At 38.9% G+C, this 15,793-nt stretch overlaps 1 protein-coding gene across 1 annotated transcript in view; it reads left to right on the top strand.

The window, feature by feature from the left end:
• Positions 1–15,793, top strand: part of LOC145987035 (uncharacterized) — a 33,801-nt gene that overhangs the window by 15,993 nt on the left and 2,015 nt on the right. The window contains exon 6 of the mRNA XM_083121495.1: positions 591–921. Within this exon, the coding sequence (XP_082977621.1) occupies positions 591–921 (331 nt within the window). The remainder of the gene's footprint in view (positions 1–590; positions 922–15,793) is intronic.

Below are 15,793 nucleotides of genomic sequence, written 5' to 3'. Positions count from 1 at the left end.
ATTTGAAAATAGAAACATGAATATACTCCTACAATAAACACAATGAAGAATAATAATGTTATTAGGTGCACATTGATATATACAATGAGATTATTTAAAAGGAAATATATGATTGATTAATAGTTAACTGTTTAATGTTAATGATAATAATAATTAGTAACCATTTTACAAGTGTAGCCATTATCACCAAGCAGTAGTTATTGCTATTATTATTAACGATTTATAACTATTAAAGTTTCATTATCCGTCGGCTGTTCCTTGATGAACCCATCCCAATATTTCTTTCTAACGGCCATGGACCTGGCTACACTGTATTTCTATTGAGAACATGCGTGCCTGCATGGAATTTGCATGTTTTTTATTTTTATTTTACATCACTTTCCTGGTCTCATAAAGCTAATCTCGACGACGAAGATGAATGGTGATCAGATTAAATTGATGAACGATCCCTCACAGAGGAACACCAACAATCACGTGGTGAAAGCCGAGGCGCTGTATGGAAATATATGGCTTTCAATGTTCTTGGTGAGATTTGCTTTGCGCATTAACAGTTTTGGACATGCAATTAACTCCACTTAATTTTTACTCAGATCCGCACGATTCTACGGGACGAGCTGGATCGTCGACTGCAAAAGTCAAACTATAATCTTTTGAAGGACCTGGAGGCGTTGAAGACAAAGGGCAACAACTATGTCTATGACCTTGTAACTCCTCACATCACCCTGTGCATGTGGGGGCGAAGGCCCCTGACGCCCCCAGTACTCAGCCACAATTTTGAAAAACTTGGGATTCATATCAGCCTACCAGAGAGTCTCTCCAAGGAGAAAATGATTGCCAGGATCTTATGGCTCAAATACGACCACTACTCTGACAACTGCCCCACTTACGATCCACCCAAGTTACCAAGGAGATTCGATAAAGGTTAGTATAATGTATCCATTATATCAATAATATTTGTCGTGTATATGTGGTTTTTGGTTCTCTTCACGTCGCTTTTCTATAGGTTAATTGCGACCACTGCTCGGAAAGTTACTTTTTAAAATTAACTGAGATAAAGTTACTTGTATCAAGATGATATTGATTAGGTTAACTATGAAATGGTCCATAATACTTGGAAAACGATCATGGTAATTTATTGGATATCAAAGGAAATTGATTGTTTTGGACCGTGATTTGTATAGAATCAACTTCTTACTGTTCTTAGAATTAAAAAAAAATATAACTAAATGTCATCTTTACGTACTTAATGATTTACGGTGACATACAAATTTGAAACTTGAAACTTGAAACCCTTTAATGAGGTATTTCCGAATTTCATCCACCACCAGGGACAGGGAATGCCAACCAAAATGTTAATAATTAGATTAGAAAGAAAAATGTGACAAAAATTTTCAGTAAAATTCACTGCATAGTTTGTGTTTGATTTTGTAAGCTTTGATTTGTGTATTTAAAAAATATGTTTCTCCTGTGGTATAACGTTCGCAACACTTCAACGAATCAAAATTACAAACGTTTGTCTTTTTCAAGGTAAACATTGGTAATAAATTGATAAAGAAGTGGTAGCCATTTTTGTAATCACTTAAAAAACAAGGATCATTAAAACATTTTTGCGTGCAAAGAAATAAACCCACGTCACACTTTTGACATAAAATGTTTACTTGTTCTTTACTTTACTTATCTTTATCAGAATAAAGCAATGTTAATAACTTTAGGTTCACTTTAAGCGTTATTAAATGATCTTTCAAACAACATACTTCATACCTCTTTTATTGTCTTATTTTTTCTGAAAAACATTTTATGTCAAAAGTGTGAGGTGGGTCTATTTATTTGCACGCAAGTGTAGTTTAATGTTTAATTTCAATGTATTTTTCTCGTTCTTTCTCCTTGTTCCACTCTTGTATGATTCCTATTGTTGCATATGAATGAATCACTGGTATACGAAGGGGGGTAGCTGATGAGGCTGCAGCCCCTTCTGAAATTTTGAGAAGAAGAATCCAAATTTTTAAATGAAAATCCGAAGAACCCGAAAAAACGAAAGGAGTAAATGTAAACTCCATTTAAAATGCCTTCCGATTACCATTCTTGTCTTCGAGTACAGTGTCTCTCAAAAGTTTTAGGACAACGACATTTTAAACTAGGCAACCCAATTTACACAAGGCGTTGGTGGGTTGCGTGTAGAGTTAGGCTCAATTTCAGGGTTGCCACATGCACAATAGATATTTATAAAATACGCGAAAGGAATAAAATTAAGTATTATTGTACAAAATTATTAAAAATATCACTATTATATCGCAAGTGACAAAATTCTTTCTGAAAGAAGAAAAATAGGTTTCCTAGTATTTCATCGCTGATGAGTCTACAGAAAGGAAAAGAGGTGAGAGAGAACGAAAAGTGACAAAGGAGAGAAGAAAGAGAAAGCGAGAGGAGAAGAGGAAAAGTAGAGGAGAGAAGAAAGAGAGGATAGACGAGGAGAGGAGATGTAGTGAAGAGAATGGAAAAATATTCTAGGAGAGATGAGGAAAATGGAGCAAAGAAGAGGAAACGAGAAGAGGGGAGTGGAGAGTAAAGTAAAGGAGAGAAAAAGAGAAGAACGAAAAGAAGAGGAGAAGAATGCAGAGGAGTCGGAAATCTAAGACAGGAGAGGAGATACGAGGAGTGTAGATGAGTGGGATGGAGATAGGATGCGAGAAAAGTAGGGAAGGCGATATGAGATAAAAGCAGAGCGAGCAGAAGGAGGGGAGAGGAGAAGGAGAAGAGAAGAACAGAAGGGACTGAAGAGAAGAGGTAGTTGCAGAAAATATCGTCTCAGCGTCAAGAATTGATGCATTGGTCAAATTATCGACATGAAACATTCAATAACATTTTGAAATGTATTGGAGAATGTATTAGATCGGTTCAAAATGCCTTTTGGCTTAGTTCAGAGCAAGGTAAAATCTTCCATGTAAGATCTTTGATTTTACCTGCGATTATACCACTAAAAACATGAATGTAATTTGAATATTTATAAGAATTATCCAATTTTTGTCCACTTCTCGGTTCGTTGAAATGGAGATTTTCCCCTCCCCCATCGTTAATTCCAAACTGAATAATTCCGTTTCACACGGCGTGGACAATGAACACAATGAGATAGGTCTAAAACTTAAGAAAATTTTCTGCCACCGGAAGGGTTTGAACCTATGACCATCAGATTGACAGTCCTGAACGGTAAACACTACCCTACAAGCTTTCGCTCCTGAAAGTAAGTAGAAGGAGCTGACCAATGGGAAATGTAGATGCAACTCTCCTCCTACATATAATGTGCAAAGAATACTTGTTTGTAACAAAGAAAAAAAATGTAGTACGACTCGGCGAAAACATTTAATGGAGAATTGCACATGATGAAAACTTTTCATTCGATATTTGCAGAGGTATCCTGGCATTGAACTCGAGTGGGAAAAGGGGTAAAATTAGTATGTCCTGAATTGCCACAAATATAAATAGTTATTTCATTAATATTTGTCAGTCTTTGAAGCAGTACACAATTATCGTTAGAGTATCATAATTCACGATGTTATACATGAAAATATCCCTTCGAATGTGTGTCAATTCATTTATTTGTTTATTTTTTTATATAAATTCCATATGCAGAACAATGTAGCCACTATACACTGCTATTACAAATAATGTTACCATGCTCTTGTTTATAATAAAAGGAGAATTAAAGAAAGAACACCTAGTATGGAGGATCGAACCTGGGACCGTAATCAATGCTTTCAAGAACTCTAACCTATACACTACGCCCTTTGTTTCCTTTGGAGCAACAGTTCTTAATTATTCTGTCGCGTGAATATTCTAAACGTTATCCTGCAAAAAGAAGTTCAATACTCTGATATAGCTCTGTTCTTCTAGAATTAATCTATACACATGCATTTGAAATTTAACTCTAAATTTATTTCTTCGTTGTTAGTATATCTAAGATTGTGAATATACTTTATTTGTAATTTTATAACGCTTACATGAACATCTACGAAATAGTTCCTTATAATAAGCTCCGGTTGACCAATTTGCCAACATGAACAAATGTATTACAGATTATCTTCGAGCTTACATTGTTAAAAAGGAGCGGACACACGTATTACTATCCCAATACTTATTCAATAAGATTTCTTGTTTGTCAGAAATTATGACTTAAACTATTGCATGTTGAGCTAGTGCCCACCTAGCCGCCTCTGATGAAATCTATCATTCTTCAGGTTCTCTTTAAAATTCGACTCTGGTTACTTGTAACTTACTGGGTGCAGACACTGCATCGACGCACAGTGTTTTGCGATAAGAAGCGGCCTTGAATAGCGTGAGTGAGTTACTTTGAACGCGAGCAAGCTACGCTACCAAGCTTGTCTGCCTTTGAAAACCAAGTCATTATTTTTCACCGTTTCCGAACGCGACTGCTATTGTAGAAGTATATATTCTCTCAAAAGAGCAAGAATGGAAATTAGACCAATGTTTTCCCGTCGTTTAAAACCAAATATTATCTATTAAACGAAAAGTTCACGATTGTCAATAAACCTATCTGAGCATAAAAGGTGGATGTAAATAATAAATTTAATAGAAAGATTCTCCAAAATTTCTCTCCCACTGTATACGTCAGGCCAGTACCCATGGGAGGGCCATGCTCCCCTCAAACCCTGAAAAAATATTTAAATGTGAACCTATCAATAACTACGAAAATAACATCGTCGATTTTAGAAATGTGTAAAAATTTCAAATTTGTTCTTACATAAATGAATCTGTTTCTTGCGCAAGAGTCTTCAGGCTGCAATATTGGGTAGTTTTAGTGTTATAATCATTGATGCAAGGCTACCAGACGTCCGATTCAGCGATTTAGTCAGGACAGTGCGTAACTTTCAATCCCTGTCCCGACTTTTTCGAACTGCAATCGTGATGCGAGAATGTCTCTTTATTATTGCTTTTTCTTAACTCACAATTAGATATGTTCTTTATTGTAATAATATTTCTTAGGACGCAACATTTAATTTATAAATATATTATTTTCTAAACATAGAATTATCATGACTTTTCAATGGCGCTCGCACTATTTGAACTATTTTGTAATATTTCTCTCTCTCTCTCTCTCTCTCTCTCTCTCTCTCTCTCTCTCTCTCTCTCTCAGTCTTTTATATAATAATAATAATAATCCTTTGCGCAACAGCCCTCTTATATATATATATTTGGGTCTGGCCCCTCCCTCAAAGAAATCCTACGTATGGGCCTGATCTAGGTCAATGACAGAAATGCAATAAAGTATATTCACAATCTTAGATATACTAACAACGAAGAAATAAATTCAGAGTTAAATTTCAAATGCATTGTATAGAGTAATTCTACTAGAAGAACAGAGCTATATCAGAGTATTGAACTTCTTTTTGCAGGATAACATTTAGAATATTCACGCGACAGAATAATTAAGAACTGTTGCTCCAAAGGAAACAAAGGGCGTAGTGTATTGGTTAGAGTTCTTGAAAGCATTGATTACGGTCCCAGGTTTGATCCTCCATACTAGGTGTTCTTTCTTTAATTCTCCTTTTATTATAAACAAGAGCATGGTAACATTATTTGTAATAGCAGTGTATAGTGGCTACATTGTTCTGCATATGGAATTTATATAAAAAAATAAACAAATAAATGAATTGACACACATTCGAAGGGATATTTTCATGTATAAGATCGTGAATTATGATACTCTAACGATAATTGTGTACTGCTTCAAAGACTGACAAATATTAATGAAATAACTATTTATATTTGTGGCAATTCAGGACATACTAATTTTACCCCGTTTCCCACTCGAGTTCAATGCCAGGATACCTCCGCAAATATCGAATGAAAAGTTTTCATCATGTGCAATTCTCCATTAAATGTTTTCGCCGAGTCGTACTACCTTTTTTTTCTTTGTTACAAACAAGTATTCTTTGCACATTATATGTAGGAGGAGAGTTGCATCTACATTTCCCATTGGTCAGCTCCTTCTACTTACTTTCAGGAGCGAAAGCTTGTAGGGTAGTGTTTACCGTTCAGGACTGTCAATCTGATGGTCATAGGTTCAAACCCTTCTGAGTCAGTCTCGCGCGAACCGCGGAAGGAGGAAGTTGGATCGGTGCTCTCTCCCGTAGCGTGTAGTTGAGACAGCGCGCGTGTATTACGTAATCGTCCAGTCGAACAAAACTGAAGTCTTGAAAATGTCCATCAAGCGAGTGAACACGTTGAAATTGAACTTTAGAGAAGTGAGATATAAGCCAACGTCAAATGAACTACATCGCTGGATAAGTACGAAATTGAAACTGAAACCAGAACAGGTTGTAAGTATAGAAGTAGACTATTATAGAAAATGTGTTTTTGTGAAATTATTGTCTAAAGTAACGGGTGAACAGTTATTACGCGAGTCGAAAGGAGTGTATATGTATAATGACGATGACGGCGAACATGAAGTGATAATGACGTGGGCAGACGAAAATCATGTGATAGTGCGGCTGCACGTCGTGCCGAGTGAAATGTCAGATGAAGCAATTTATTCTGTACTACAACTACGGACAGGTGATATTCCTTGATGACAAAACGTATTCGAATGACCACATATACCCAGTGAGAACCGGAAGAAAATTAGTAAAGATGAACTTGTCCCGTGCGATACCTTCATATGTTACGATCAGTGGCGGCCGATATTGGGTCACGTACAATGATCAAGAGCGTACGTGTTCCTACTGTGATGCGGTCGATCATTTCTTTAACCAATGCCCTAGTCGCCAGAGGCCAACAGCACGCACAAGTGATAACTCGTACGCAGGGAGAGTGCGACCCGCCCCATTCAACCTCTACAGCGCTGAAGAAGTGATACACAATGATCGGACAGTACTTCCAGCTCCAATAACCAAGACGCAAACTGAATCAACTGTAGATGCCAGTTCCGATACAATACAGGATGTCCCTTTAACACCGACCGAAGAAAACAGCACCTTGCCTAGTGTCGATCCCATGGAGGTTCCAGTATCTACCAATGACGAGACTACAATCATGCCGCTAAGTACTACGCAGATGACTCCTGTGGAAACCATCGAGAACTCACCACCAGTAGATGCAGATTCTTCGCAGACGAAAAACATGGACCTGACTCTAGAACCACCATCATTGCCGACCCCATCTTCACCCATACTGGGAAAGAAGAAGAGGAAGAAGCAACGTAGCACAGACCAGAATCACACCCACCCGGCGAAGAAAACGAACGAACAGCGTTCACCATCGCCAGTGAAGTATACCCTGACCCCAATTGTGCCCAACCCTTTGGAAACAACCCCCAACCCCACGATGACGACCACTCTAAATACCGATTCTTCAGGAAACCTGTAAGTACATGCAATGTTTTGGTTGTTTATATCATTAGTGTGTTATATGACGGCTCCCGTGTATCATTTTGCCACACTAAATCTGAACAAACTATCCTCTACAGTCAAACACCATGCCTTGACTGATTATATAAAGCAAAGTGCTCTCGATCTTCTTTTCCTTCAAGAGGTAGGTACAGACGATTTTACATGCGGCCACGACTACACTATATATAATAATTTCACATATAACGCCACAGGTACTGCCATTTTGGTACGACAAGGTATACCTGTTAACAAAACTTTCCTGCATCCCTCTGGGCGAATTACATGCGTCGAAATAGGTAAAATCTGGTTTTGTAATATCTATGCGCCTTCAGGATCAGTGGCCCGCGAGGCACGAAACACTTTCTATGCAACAGAAGTGGCGACAGCTTTAGGGGGCAACCACCAACATATTGTCCTTGCTGGGGATTTTAACTGTGTGTTACGACGACAAGATCAAGATCCAGGGTTTAACTCATCCCTCAGTCTCTCTACCCTGGTCGAGGCCTTTCACCTAAAAGATGTCAGGGAAACCAAGCACCCACAACTGGAAGGATTCACCTTCATACGTCCAGACTCGGCCAGTCGATTAGACCGTTTCTATGTAAGTGCGAACTTATTACCCAAAGTGTCAGCTATAAAGATTTTTCCCACTTGCTTCACCGACCACCTCAGTGTGCAACTAGACATGGCAATGGACGCCAAAACTGCAGTTCGGGGACGGGGATACTGGAAACTTAATAGTCGGATTCTTCAAGATGAACAATTTCGAACAGCCTTCAAACAAAAGTGGAAGGAATGGGAAAATATGAGCAGGCGCCAAACTGATATCATCACATGGTGGGACACATTCCTGAAGCCGTCAATCAAGCATTTTTGTATAGCATACACACGTATGATGCACACGGATTTCCATAAGAAATACAACTTCTATTATTCCGGAGGTAAAATAGTCCCCCGTTCGGATCTCCGGGTGGGGACTACTTTGGGAGGTCCCTGGACTAAGGATAAGATCTACATTAGGAATAAGGATATTAAATTAGGCACCTGGAATGTTCTGAGCCTTTACCGGCCTGGGACATTTCAGTGTACAGTTAATGAGATAGTGAAGTATAAATTAGATGTAGTAGCTGTCCAGGAAGTTAGGTGGCCAGGAGAAGGGAATTGTAAAACTAAAAATTATACTTTTTTCTATGGTGGTACTGAAAATCATAATTTTGGAACAGGCTTTTTCATAAATAATAGAATTATCTCGGCTCTTAAAACAGTAGAATTTATTAATGATAGGATATCATATGCAGTTTTACAGGGTAGGTGGTGTAAAATTATTTTAATAAACATACATGCACCAACGGAAGATAAAGATGATAATACTAAAGATGATTTTTATACAGAGTTAGAACAGGTCTTTGATAAATTTTCTCACTATGATATGAAAATTCTGTTAGGTGACTGTAATGCACAGATTGGCAAAGAAGAGACATTTAAATCCACGATTGGTAAAGAAAGTCTTCATGAATTAAGTAATGATGATGGTATAAGATTGATTACTTTTGCAACCTCAAAGAATTTAATTGTGAAAAGTACCACTTTTAAACATAAAGATATCCATAAATATACCTGGTCTTCTCCAGATGGTAATACTCATAATCAGATAGATCATATTGTCATTGATAAGAGAAGGCATACTAGTATAATTGACGTTCGTACACAAAGAGGTGCTGACTGTGCCAGTGACCATTATTTAGTAATTGCTAAATTAAGAGAAAGACTCTCAGTGATAAATCATAAGCAACAAAATCTAAAAGTTCTAAAATTTGATACAGGAAAGTTTACTGATGAAAGAATTAAGAAAGATTACCAAATTAAACTGTCAAATAGATTTGATGTTTTGCAGGATTTAAATGATGATGAAAATATAAATGAAACAGACGTAAATAAGAATTGGGAGCTCATACGTAATGCAATAGAATCAGCAGCTAAAGAAAGTATAGGATACCATAAACCAAGAAAAAGTAAGCCATGGTTTGATAATGAATGTCATAACCTAATAGAAATAAGAAATCAGGCTAGACTTAGGTGGTTAAATAACTCGGATGATACAAATCTAAGCAATTATAATAGAATAAAGCGAGAAGTTAACCGCACGTTTAGAAGTAAAAAAAGAGATTACTTGAAAAGCAAAATTAACGAAATTGAAACAAAAAGCAAAAATAAAAATATCAGAGATTTATATAAAGGTGTAAATGAATTTAGAAAGGGGTGGCAACCTTAAGTAAACTTGATAAAAGATAAAGACGGTGATTTTCTAGCTGACCCAAGCGATATTCTAAATAGATGGAAGAACTACTTTAATGACCTTTTAAATGTCCATGTAGGAGATAAATCAGAAGTAAATGAAGTACACACAGCAGAACCTTTAGTCCCAGAACCTAACTTGACTGAAGTTGAAGATGCTATTAAAAGGCTAAAGAATAACAAAGCACCTGGCATTGATTTAATACCAGCTGAGTTAATTAAATATGGTGGAAATTCATTAATATGTCAAATTCATAAATTAATTTGTTTAATATGGAATAAAGAAGAAATCCCTCAACAGTGGAAAGAATCCATAATTGTTACTGTGTTTAAAAAAGGTGATAAAATGAACTGCAGTAATTACCGTGGAATTTCTCTACTGTCAACAACATACAAAATATTGTCTAACATTCTTTTAACAAGACTAACCCCATATGCTAATGAAATTATAGGTGATTATCAATGTGGATTTAAACGTAACAGATCAACTACAGATCAAATTTTTCACATCAGACAGACACTTGAAAAAAAGTGGGAATATAATCAAAATGTCCATCAGCTATTCATTGATTTCAAAAAAGCATATGATTCTGTCAAAAGAGATAAATTATATAATATATTAGTAGAGTTTGGAATACGTAAGAGGCTTGTTAGTATGATAAAAATATGCACCAGTAAAACAGAAAGTAAAATTCGTGTGGGTATTAATATGTCTGACAAATTTACAATTCATGATGGGTTAAAACAAGGAGATGCATTATCTCCATTGCTCTTTAATTTTGCCTTAGAATATGCTGTTAGGAAGGTAAAAGAAACTAACGAAGGACTAAAATTAAATGGTATGACTCAGTTGTTAGCATATGCAGATGATGTAGACTTACTGGGGGATGATGTGAATACAATTAAGAATAATGCTAAAATATTTTTCAAAACTGCTAAAGAGATAGGTTTGGAAGTTAACAAAGAGAAAACTAAATATATGCTTACAGGCCGAAACCAAGTGTTAGGTAATAATCAAAATCTAATTATTGATAACAACTCGTTTGAACCAGTTTCCAAATTCAAATACTTAGGAGTAATATTAACAAATGAAAATTATATTAAAGAGGAAATAAAAAGTAGGCTTAATTCAGGAAATGCATGTTACTTCTCTCTTCATAAACTTTTGTCTTCTCGTTTAATATCTAAGAAACTAAAAGTTAAAATATACAAAACCGTAATTTTGCCTGTAGTATTATATGGGTGTGAAACTTGGTCCCTTACATTGAAAGAGGAACATAAATTGAGAGTATTTGAAAATAAGATCCTTAGGAAAATCTTTGGACCTAAAAGGGATGAGGAGACAGGTGAGTGGAGAGGGTTACATAATTTAGAACTACATAATTTGTACTCATGTCCAGATATTATTAGAATAATTAAATCAAGAAGACTTAGGTGGGCAGGCCATGTGGCACGAATGGGAGAGGAAAGAGGAGTTTACAGGATTCTTGTTGGGAAACCTGATGGTAAGAGACCTGTAGGAAGACCAAGACGAAGATGGAGGGACAACGTTGAGATGGACCTAAAGGAAATCGGTAGGGATGGAAAGGAGTATATACAGATGGGGGACAAAATAATACGAACACCTGTGAAAAAGTATGCCACATTTCACACCGGCAGTACAGCAGCATCACCTGGCACTGAAGTCTGCCACCTAGTGGCTGTGAAGGGGAAGGTATTAGTTTGCCAAGAGCTGTTATTGGTGGTGCATTCGTCTATCATATGCTCTCAAGAGACACTGCAATGTCAGACCTGACAGAGTTCCAAAGAGGCATGATTGTTGGAGCACGTTCAGCTGGAGCCACGGTGACTGAAACCTCAAAGCTTGTTGGGTGTGCAAGGAGCACAGTATCAGCCGTTATGACAGCGTACACAACACAAGGTAAGATGGCGTCTTCAAAGCACAACAGTGGACGAAAGACAAAGCTTGCTGCTCGGGATAGGAGGGTGTTGAAGCGCATAGTGGCCCGAAAGCACAAGCAATCGTTATCCGAGATAACATCTGAAATGAACAGGCCTCTCCAGGACCCCATTTCAACCAAAACTGTCAAAAGGGAACTCCATGCTGCAAACATTCATGGCAGAGTGGCAATTCGTAAGCCATTGGTGACATCACGTAATGCTGTCAAGCGACGCCAATGGTGCAGAGCTCACAGAAGTTGGTCCCCACAGCAATGGCAACAAGTCATCTGGTCTGATGAATCAACATTCACGTTATTTCAGACCACGGGGCGAGTTTATGTGTGGAGAACGCCTCGAGATGCATTTCATCCTGACTGCCTCTTGCCGACTGTGAAGCATGGAGGTGGGTCCATTATGGTATGGGGCGCGATATCTTGGCATGGTGTGGGACCATTTGTTTTTCTGCATGGGAAGATCAATGCCAGTCACTATCGCAGCATTCTGGGGGATCATCTCCATCCTTTTGTCCAGACTTTATTTCCTGGTAACCGACCGCTTTTTCAAGACGACAACGCTCCTATCCACACTGCTGGGTCTGTCCAAACATGGTTTGAAGAACATGACGATGAAGTAGGACATCTTGAATGGCCCCCACAGTCTCCTGACCTGACAATTATAGAACATTTGTGGGGATATTTGGAGTCCAAACTTCGTGCTCGAAGTCCGCCTCCAGCCACACTTTCGGAATTGGAGACTGCTCTGGAAGAAGAATGGCTCCATATTCCCTTAAACATTGTGCATGACCTCTATACGTCCATGCCACGTCGCATACAAAGTATACTTCAGTCACAGGGTGGTCCAACCCCCTATTAATAAAGATTTTCTCTACATTCACAGGTGTTCGTATTATTTTGTCCCCCATCGGTATATCTTGCTCAAGATAGGGACAGATGGAAGGCCTGTGTTGCTGCAGCCATGAACCTTCGAGTTTAAGAAGGCTAGAGAGTTAGTTAGTTAGTTATTATCGCGTACTCCACGAGTTGACGCAACAACTCATACGGGGCGACCCAGTCCTGCAGGAACTGAAACGCATACAATCGGTCCTACTGAGGATGCACCACGAGCGAATGGCAGGTTTCGTGGTGAGAAGTCGTCACCCAACAATTGACCCTCAAGAACAAGCCAGTATTGCCCATGTAAGCGCAGAACAGCGAAGTGGGAAAAGGAAACTCATAACGAGATTGCAACAAGGGAACGAATGCCTCACACAACCCTCAGACATTCGTGCATGCCTATATGAACACTATGCAGCACAATTTAAGGCACCCCAGGCGGAAGAAGAACACGTGACATACCCCGATATCCCCACGCTATCAGGGGAAGATGAAGCCATCTTAAACCAACCGTTCACTAAGGAAGAAGTGGAAGCGGCCATCCAACAAGCTCAAAAAGGAAAAACCCCGGGCATAGACGGACTACCGATTGAATTATTTCAAACATTTTGGCCTACCATGGCAGACCTGCTTATGCGGTGGCTCAATGCCTGTTTTGCGCAGAAGACGTTAGGTCGTACAAGCTCGACAGGGGTCATGGTCTTAATCCCGAAAGTGATACATCCCTTAACACCTGAACATTATCGCCCCATCACTTTGTTATGTGCCGATTATAAAATATTGGCACGAATATTAACGCGCCGACTACAACACTATACAGCTACCCTACTAGGCCCTCATCAATTTGTGCACGGAACTAATGGCAATATAACTACCGTTCTCACTAGCATACGAGACATCGTTATTGTAATGAATGAAGCCCCTGACTCGGAAGCAGCTCTAGTAGCCCTGGACTTCAAAGGAGCATTTGACTCATTGTATCATCATTATCTATTTCGGCATTTAACTCAGGTTGGATGCGGAGAATCCTTCGTAGAAGCGATAAAGAGCCTATACACCCAGGCTCGGGTACATTTGTGTGTAAATGGAACATTATCCTCGCCGTTTGTTCTTCAGCGCTCTGTTAGGCAAGGTTGCTCCTTTTCACTCCTCGCCTTCTGTACAGCTTTTAGTCCCTTCCTACACCAAATAAATCAACGACTACAAGGGATACAAGCGTATGGCATGACCTACCGAGTTTTTGCATACGCCGACGATGTCACAGTGGTGGTGCGTGATCATCAGGATTATGTTAACCTAATGGAAATCTTGGAACAATTACGAGTAAATAAAGGCTTGTGTCTCAACCTGAGAAAATCAAAAATACTACCCTTGGGGAGAATGGCAAGGAACTGGACAGAATCTGTCCCAATGACCGTGACGGACGTATTGAAAGTACTCGGGATCTACTTCTCGAGAAACCTGGTCGAGACTTCCAACCACACATTTCAAACCATAGTGCCCAAAATACAAGCAGTATTACATTTCAACCGACTCCGCCAACTGTCACTAAGCGCTAGAATCAAATATGTCAACACTTATGCACTCTCGAAACTATGGTATGTGGCGCAAATACTACCCGTGCCTAGCCAAACGGCTGCGAGAATCCGGAGAATGATCACACGCTTTCTCTGGCACGGTCACCTGTTCCATGTAGCTCATAACACACTATGCCTACCAACTCGCCTTGGAGGATTAAACCTGCTGAGTATCGACCGACAAGCGCAAGCCTTATTTTTGCACCGCCATATCACCATGATAGTCCAGCATCAAGATAGCATGACGGCTCGTGTGCTACGCTCCATGCTGGATGAAGTGGAACTATGTGCCCCAATTTACCCAGGTGTTATACCCACTAAATTTCTCTGTTTACGAACAACCATAGTGGAAATTTGTTACATGTTGATGCTCCTTCCAAGTGTGGATCATTCTGATATAACAGTCAAATCTCTATCAAAAATGCTGCAAACACGGATGAAACATATTCCGCGTATTGTCCCATTATTCCCCAGTGTGCGCTGGAACATCGTGTGGAGAAACATAGCGGCGACCCACCTCCCCAATCGAGTTCGATCCATATGGTACTTAACTGTACACGATGCTATCGTCACTAGAGTACGATTGCAGAGATACCTTATGGCAGACAACTCCCAATGTACCAAATGTGCACAGGACGACATCCTAGTGCATCGACTAACGACATGTGTGACAGTCGTGGAACATTGGAAACACCTTAAGAAGTTACTTGGAATCATATGCCGCCGCTCTCCGAATGACTTCACGGTGAACCATTTATTAACTCCAGAGTTTCAGTATTTTCCTCTCACAAGAACACGTGCAGTGCAATTTCTCATAGGACATTACGTCTACTATGTGCTTGGCAACCAACCTCATGTACAAGAACTGTCATTCAAATTCTATGCCAGTGAACAATATTATCACAATGATCAGATAACCTGTAAAGCCTTGTATGCAAATTTTCTACATGTGATCCTTTGAAATTAACGTCCAAATGTAAAATCTGTGTAAGTAGTAGCTAATTACAATAAAGAAAATTTAAAAAGAAAAAAAAAACCTTCCGGTGGCAGAAAATTTTCGTAAGTTTTAGACCTATCTCATTGTGTTCATTGTCCACGCCGTGTGAAACGGAATTATTCAGTTTGGAATTAACGATGGGGGAGGGGAAAATCTCCATTTCAACGAACCGAGAAGTGGACAAAAATTGGATAATTCTTATAAATATTCAAATTACATTCATGTTTTTAGTGGTATAATCGCAGGTAAAATCAAAGATCTTACATGGAAGATTTTACCTTGCTCTGAACTAAGCCCAAAGGCATTTCGAACCGATCTAATACATTCTCCAATACATTTCAAAATGTTATTGAATGTTTCATGTCGATAATTTGACCAATGCATCAATTCTTGACGCTGAGACGATATTTTCTGCAACTACCTCTTCTCTTCAGTCCCTTCTGTTCTTCTCTTCTCCTTCTCCTCTCCCCTCCTTCTGCTCGCTCTGCTTTTATCTCATATCGCCTTCCCTACTTTTCTCGCATCCTATCTCCATCCCACTCATCTACACTCCTCGTATCTCCTCTCCTGTCTTAGATTTCCGACTCCTCTGCATTCTTCTCCTCTTCTTTTCGTTCTTCTCTTTTTCTCTCCTTTACTTTACTCTCCACTCCCCTCTTCTCGTTTCCTCTTCTTTGCTCCATTTTC

This window comes from Lepisma saccharinum, chromosome 4, assembly GCF_977018435.1.
Source record: "Lepisma saccharinum chromosome 4, izLepSacc3.1, whole genome shotgun sequence".
Classification (NCBI taxonomy): Eukaryota; Metazoa; Arthropoda; class Insecta; order Zygentoma; family Lepismatidae; genus Lepisma; species Lepisma saccharinum.
Note: the sequence above shows the minus strand (reverse complement) of the source record. Positions and strands in the feature narration are given on the sequence as shown.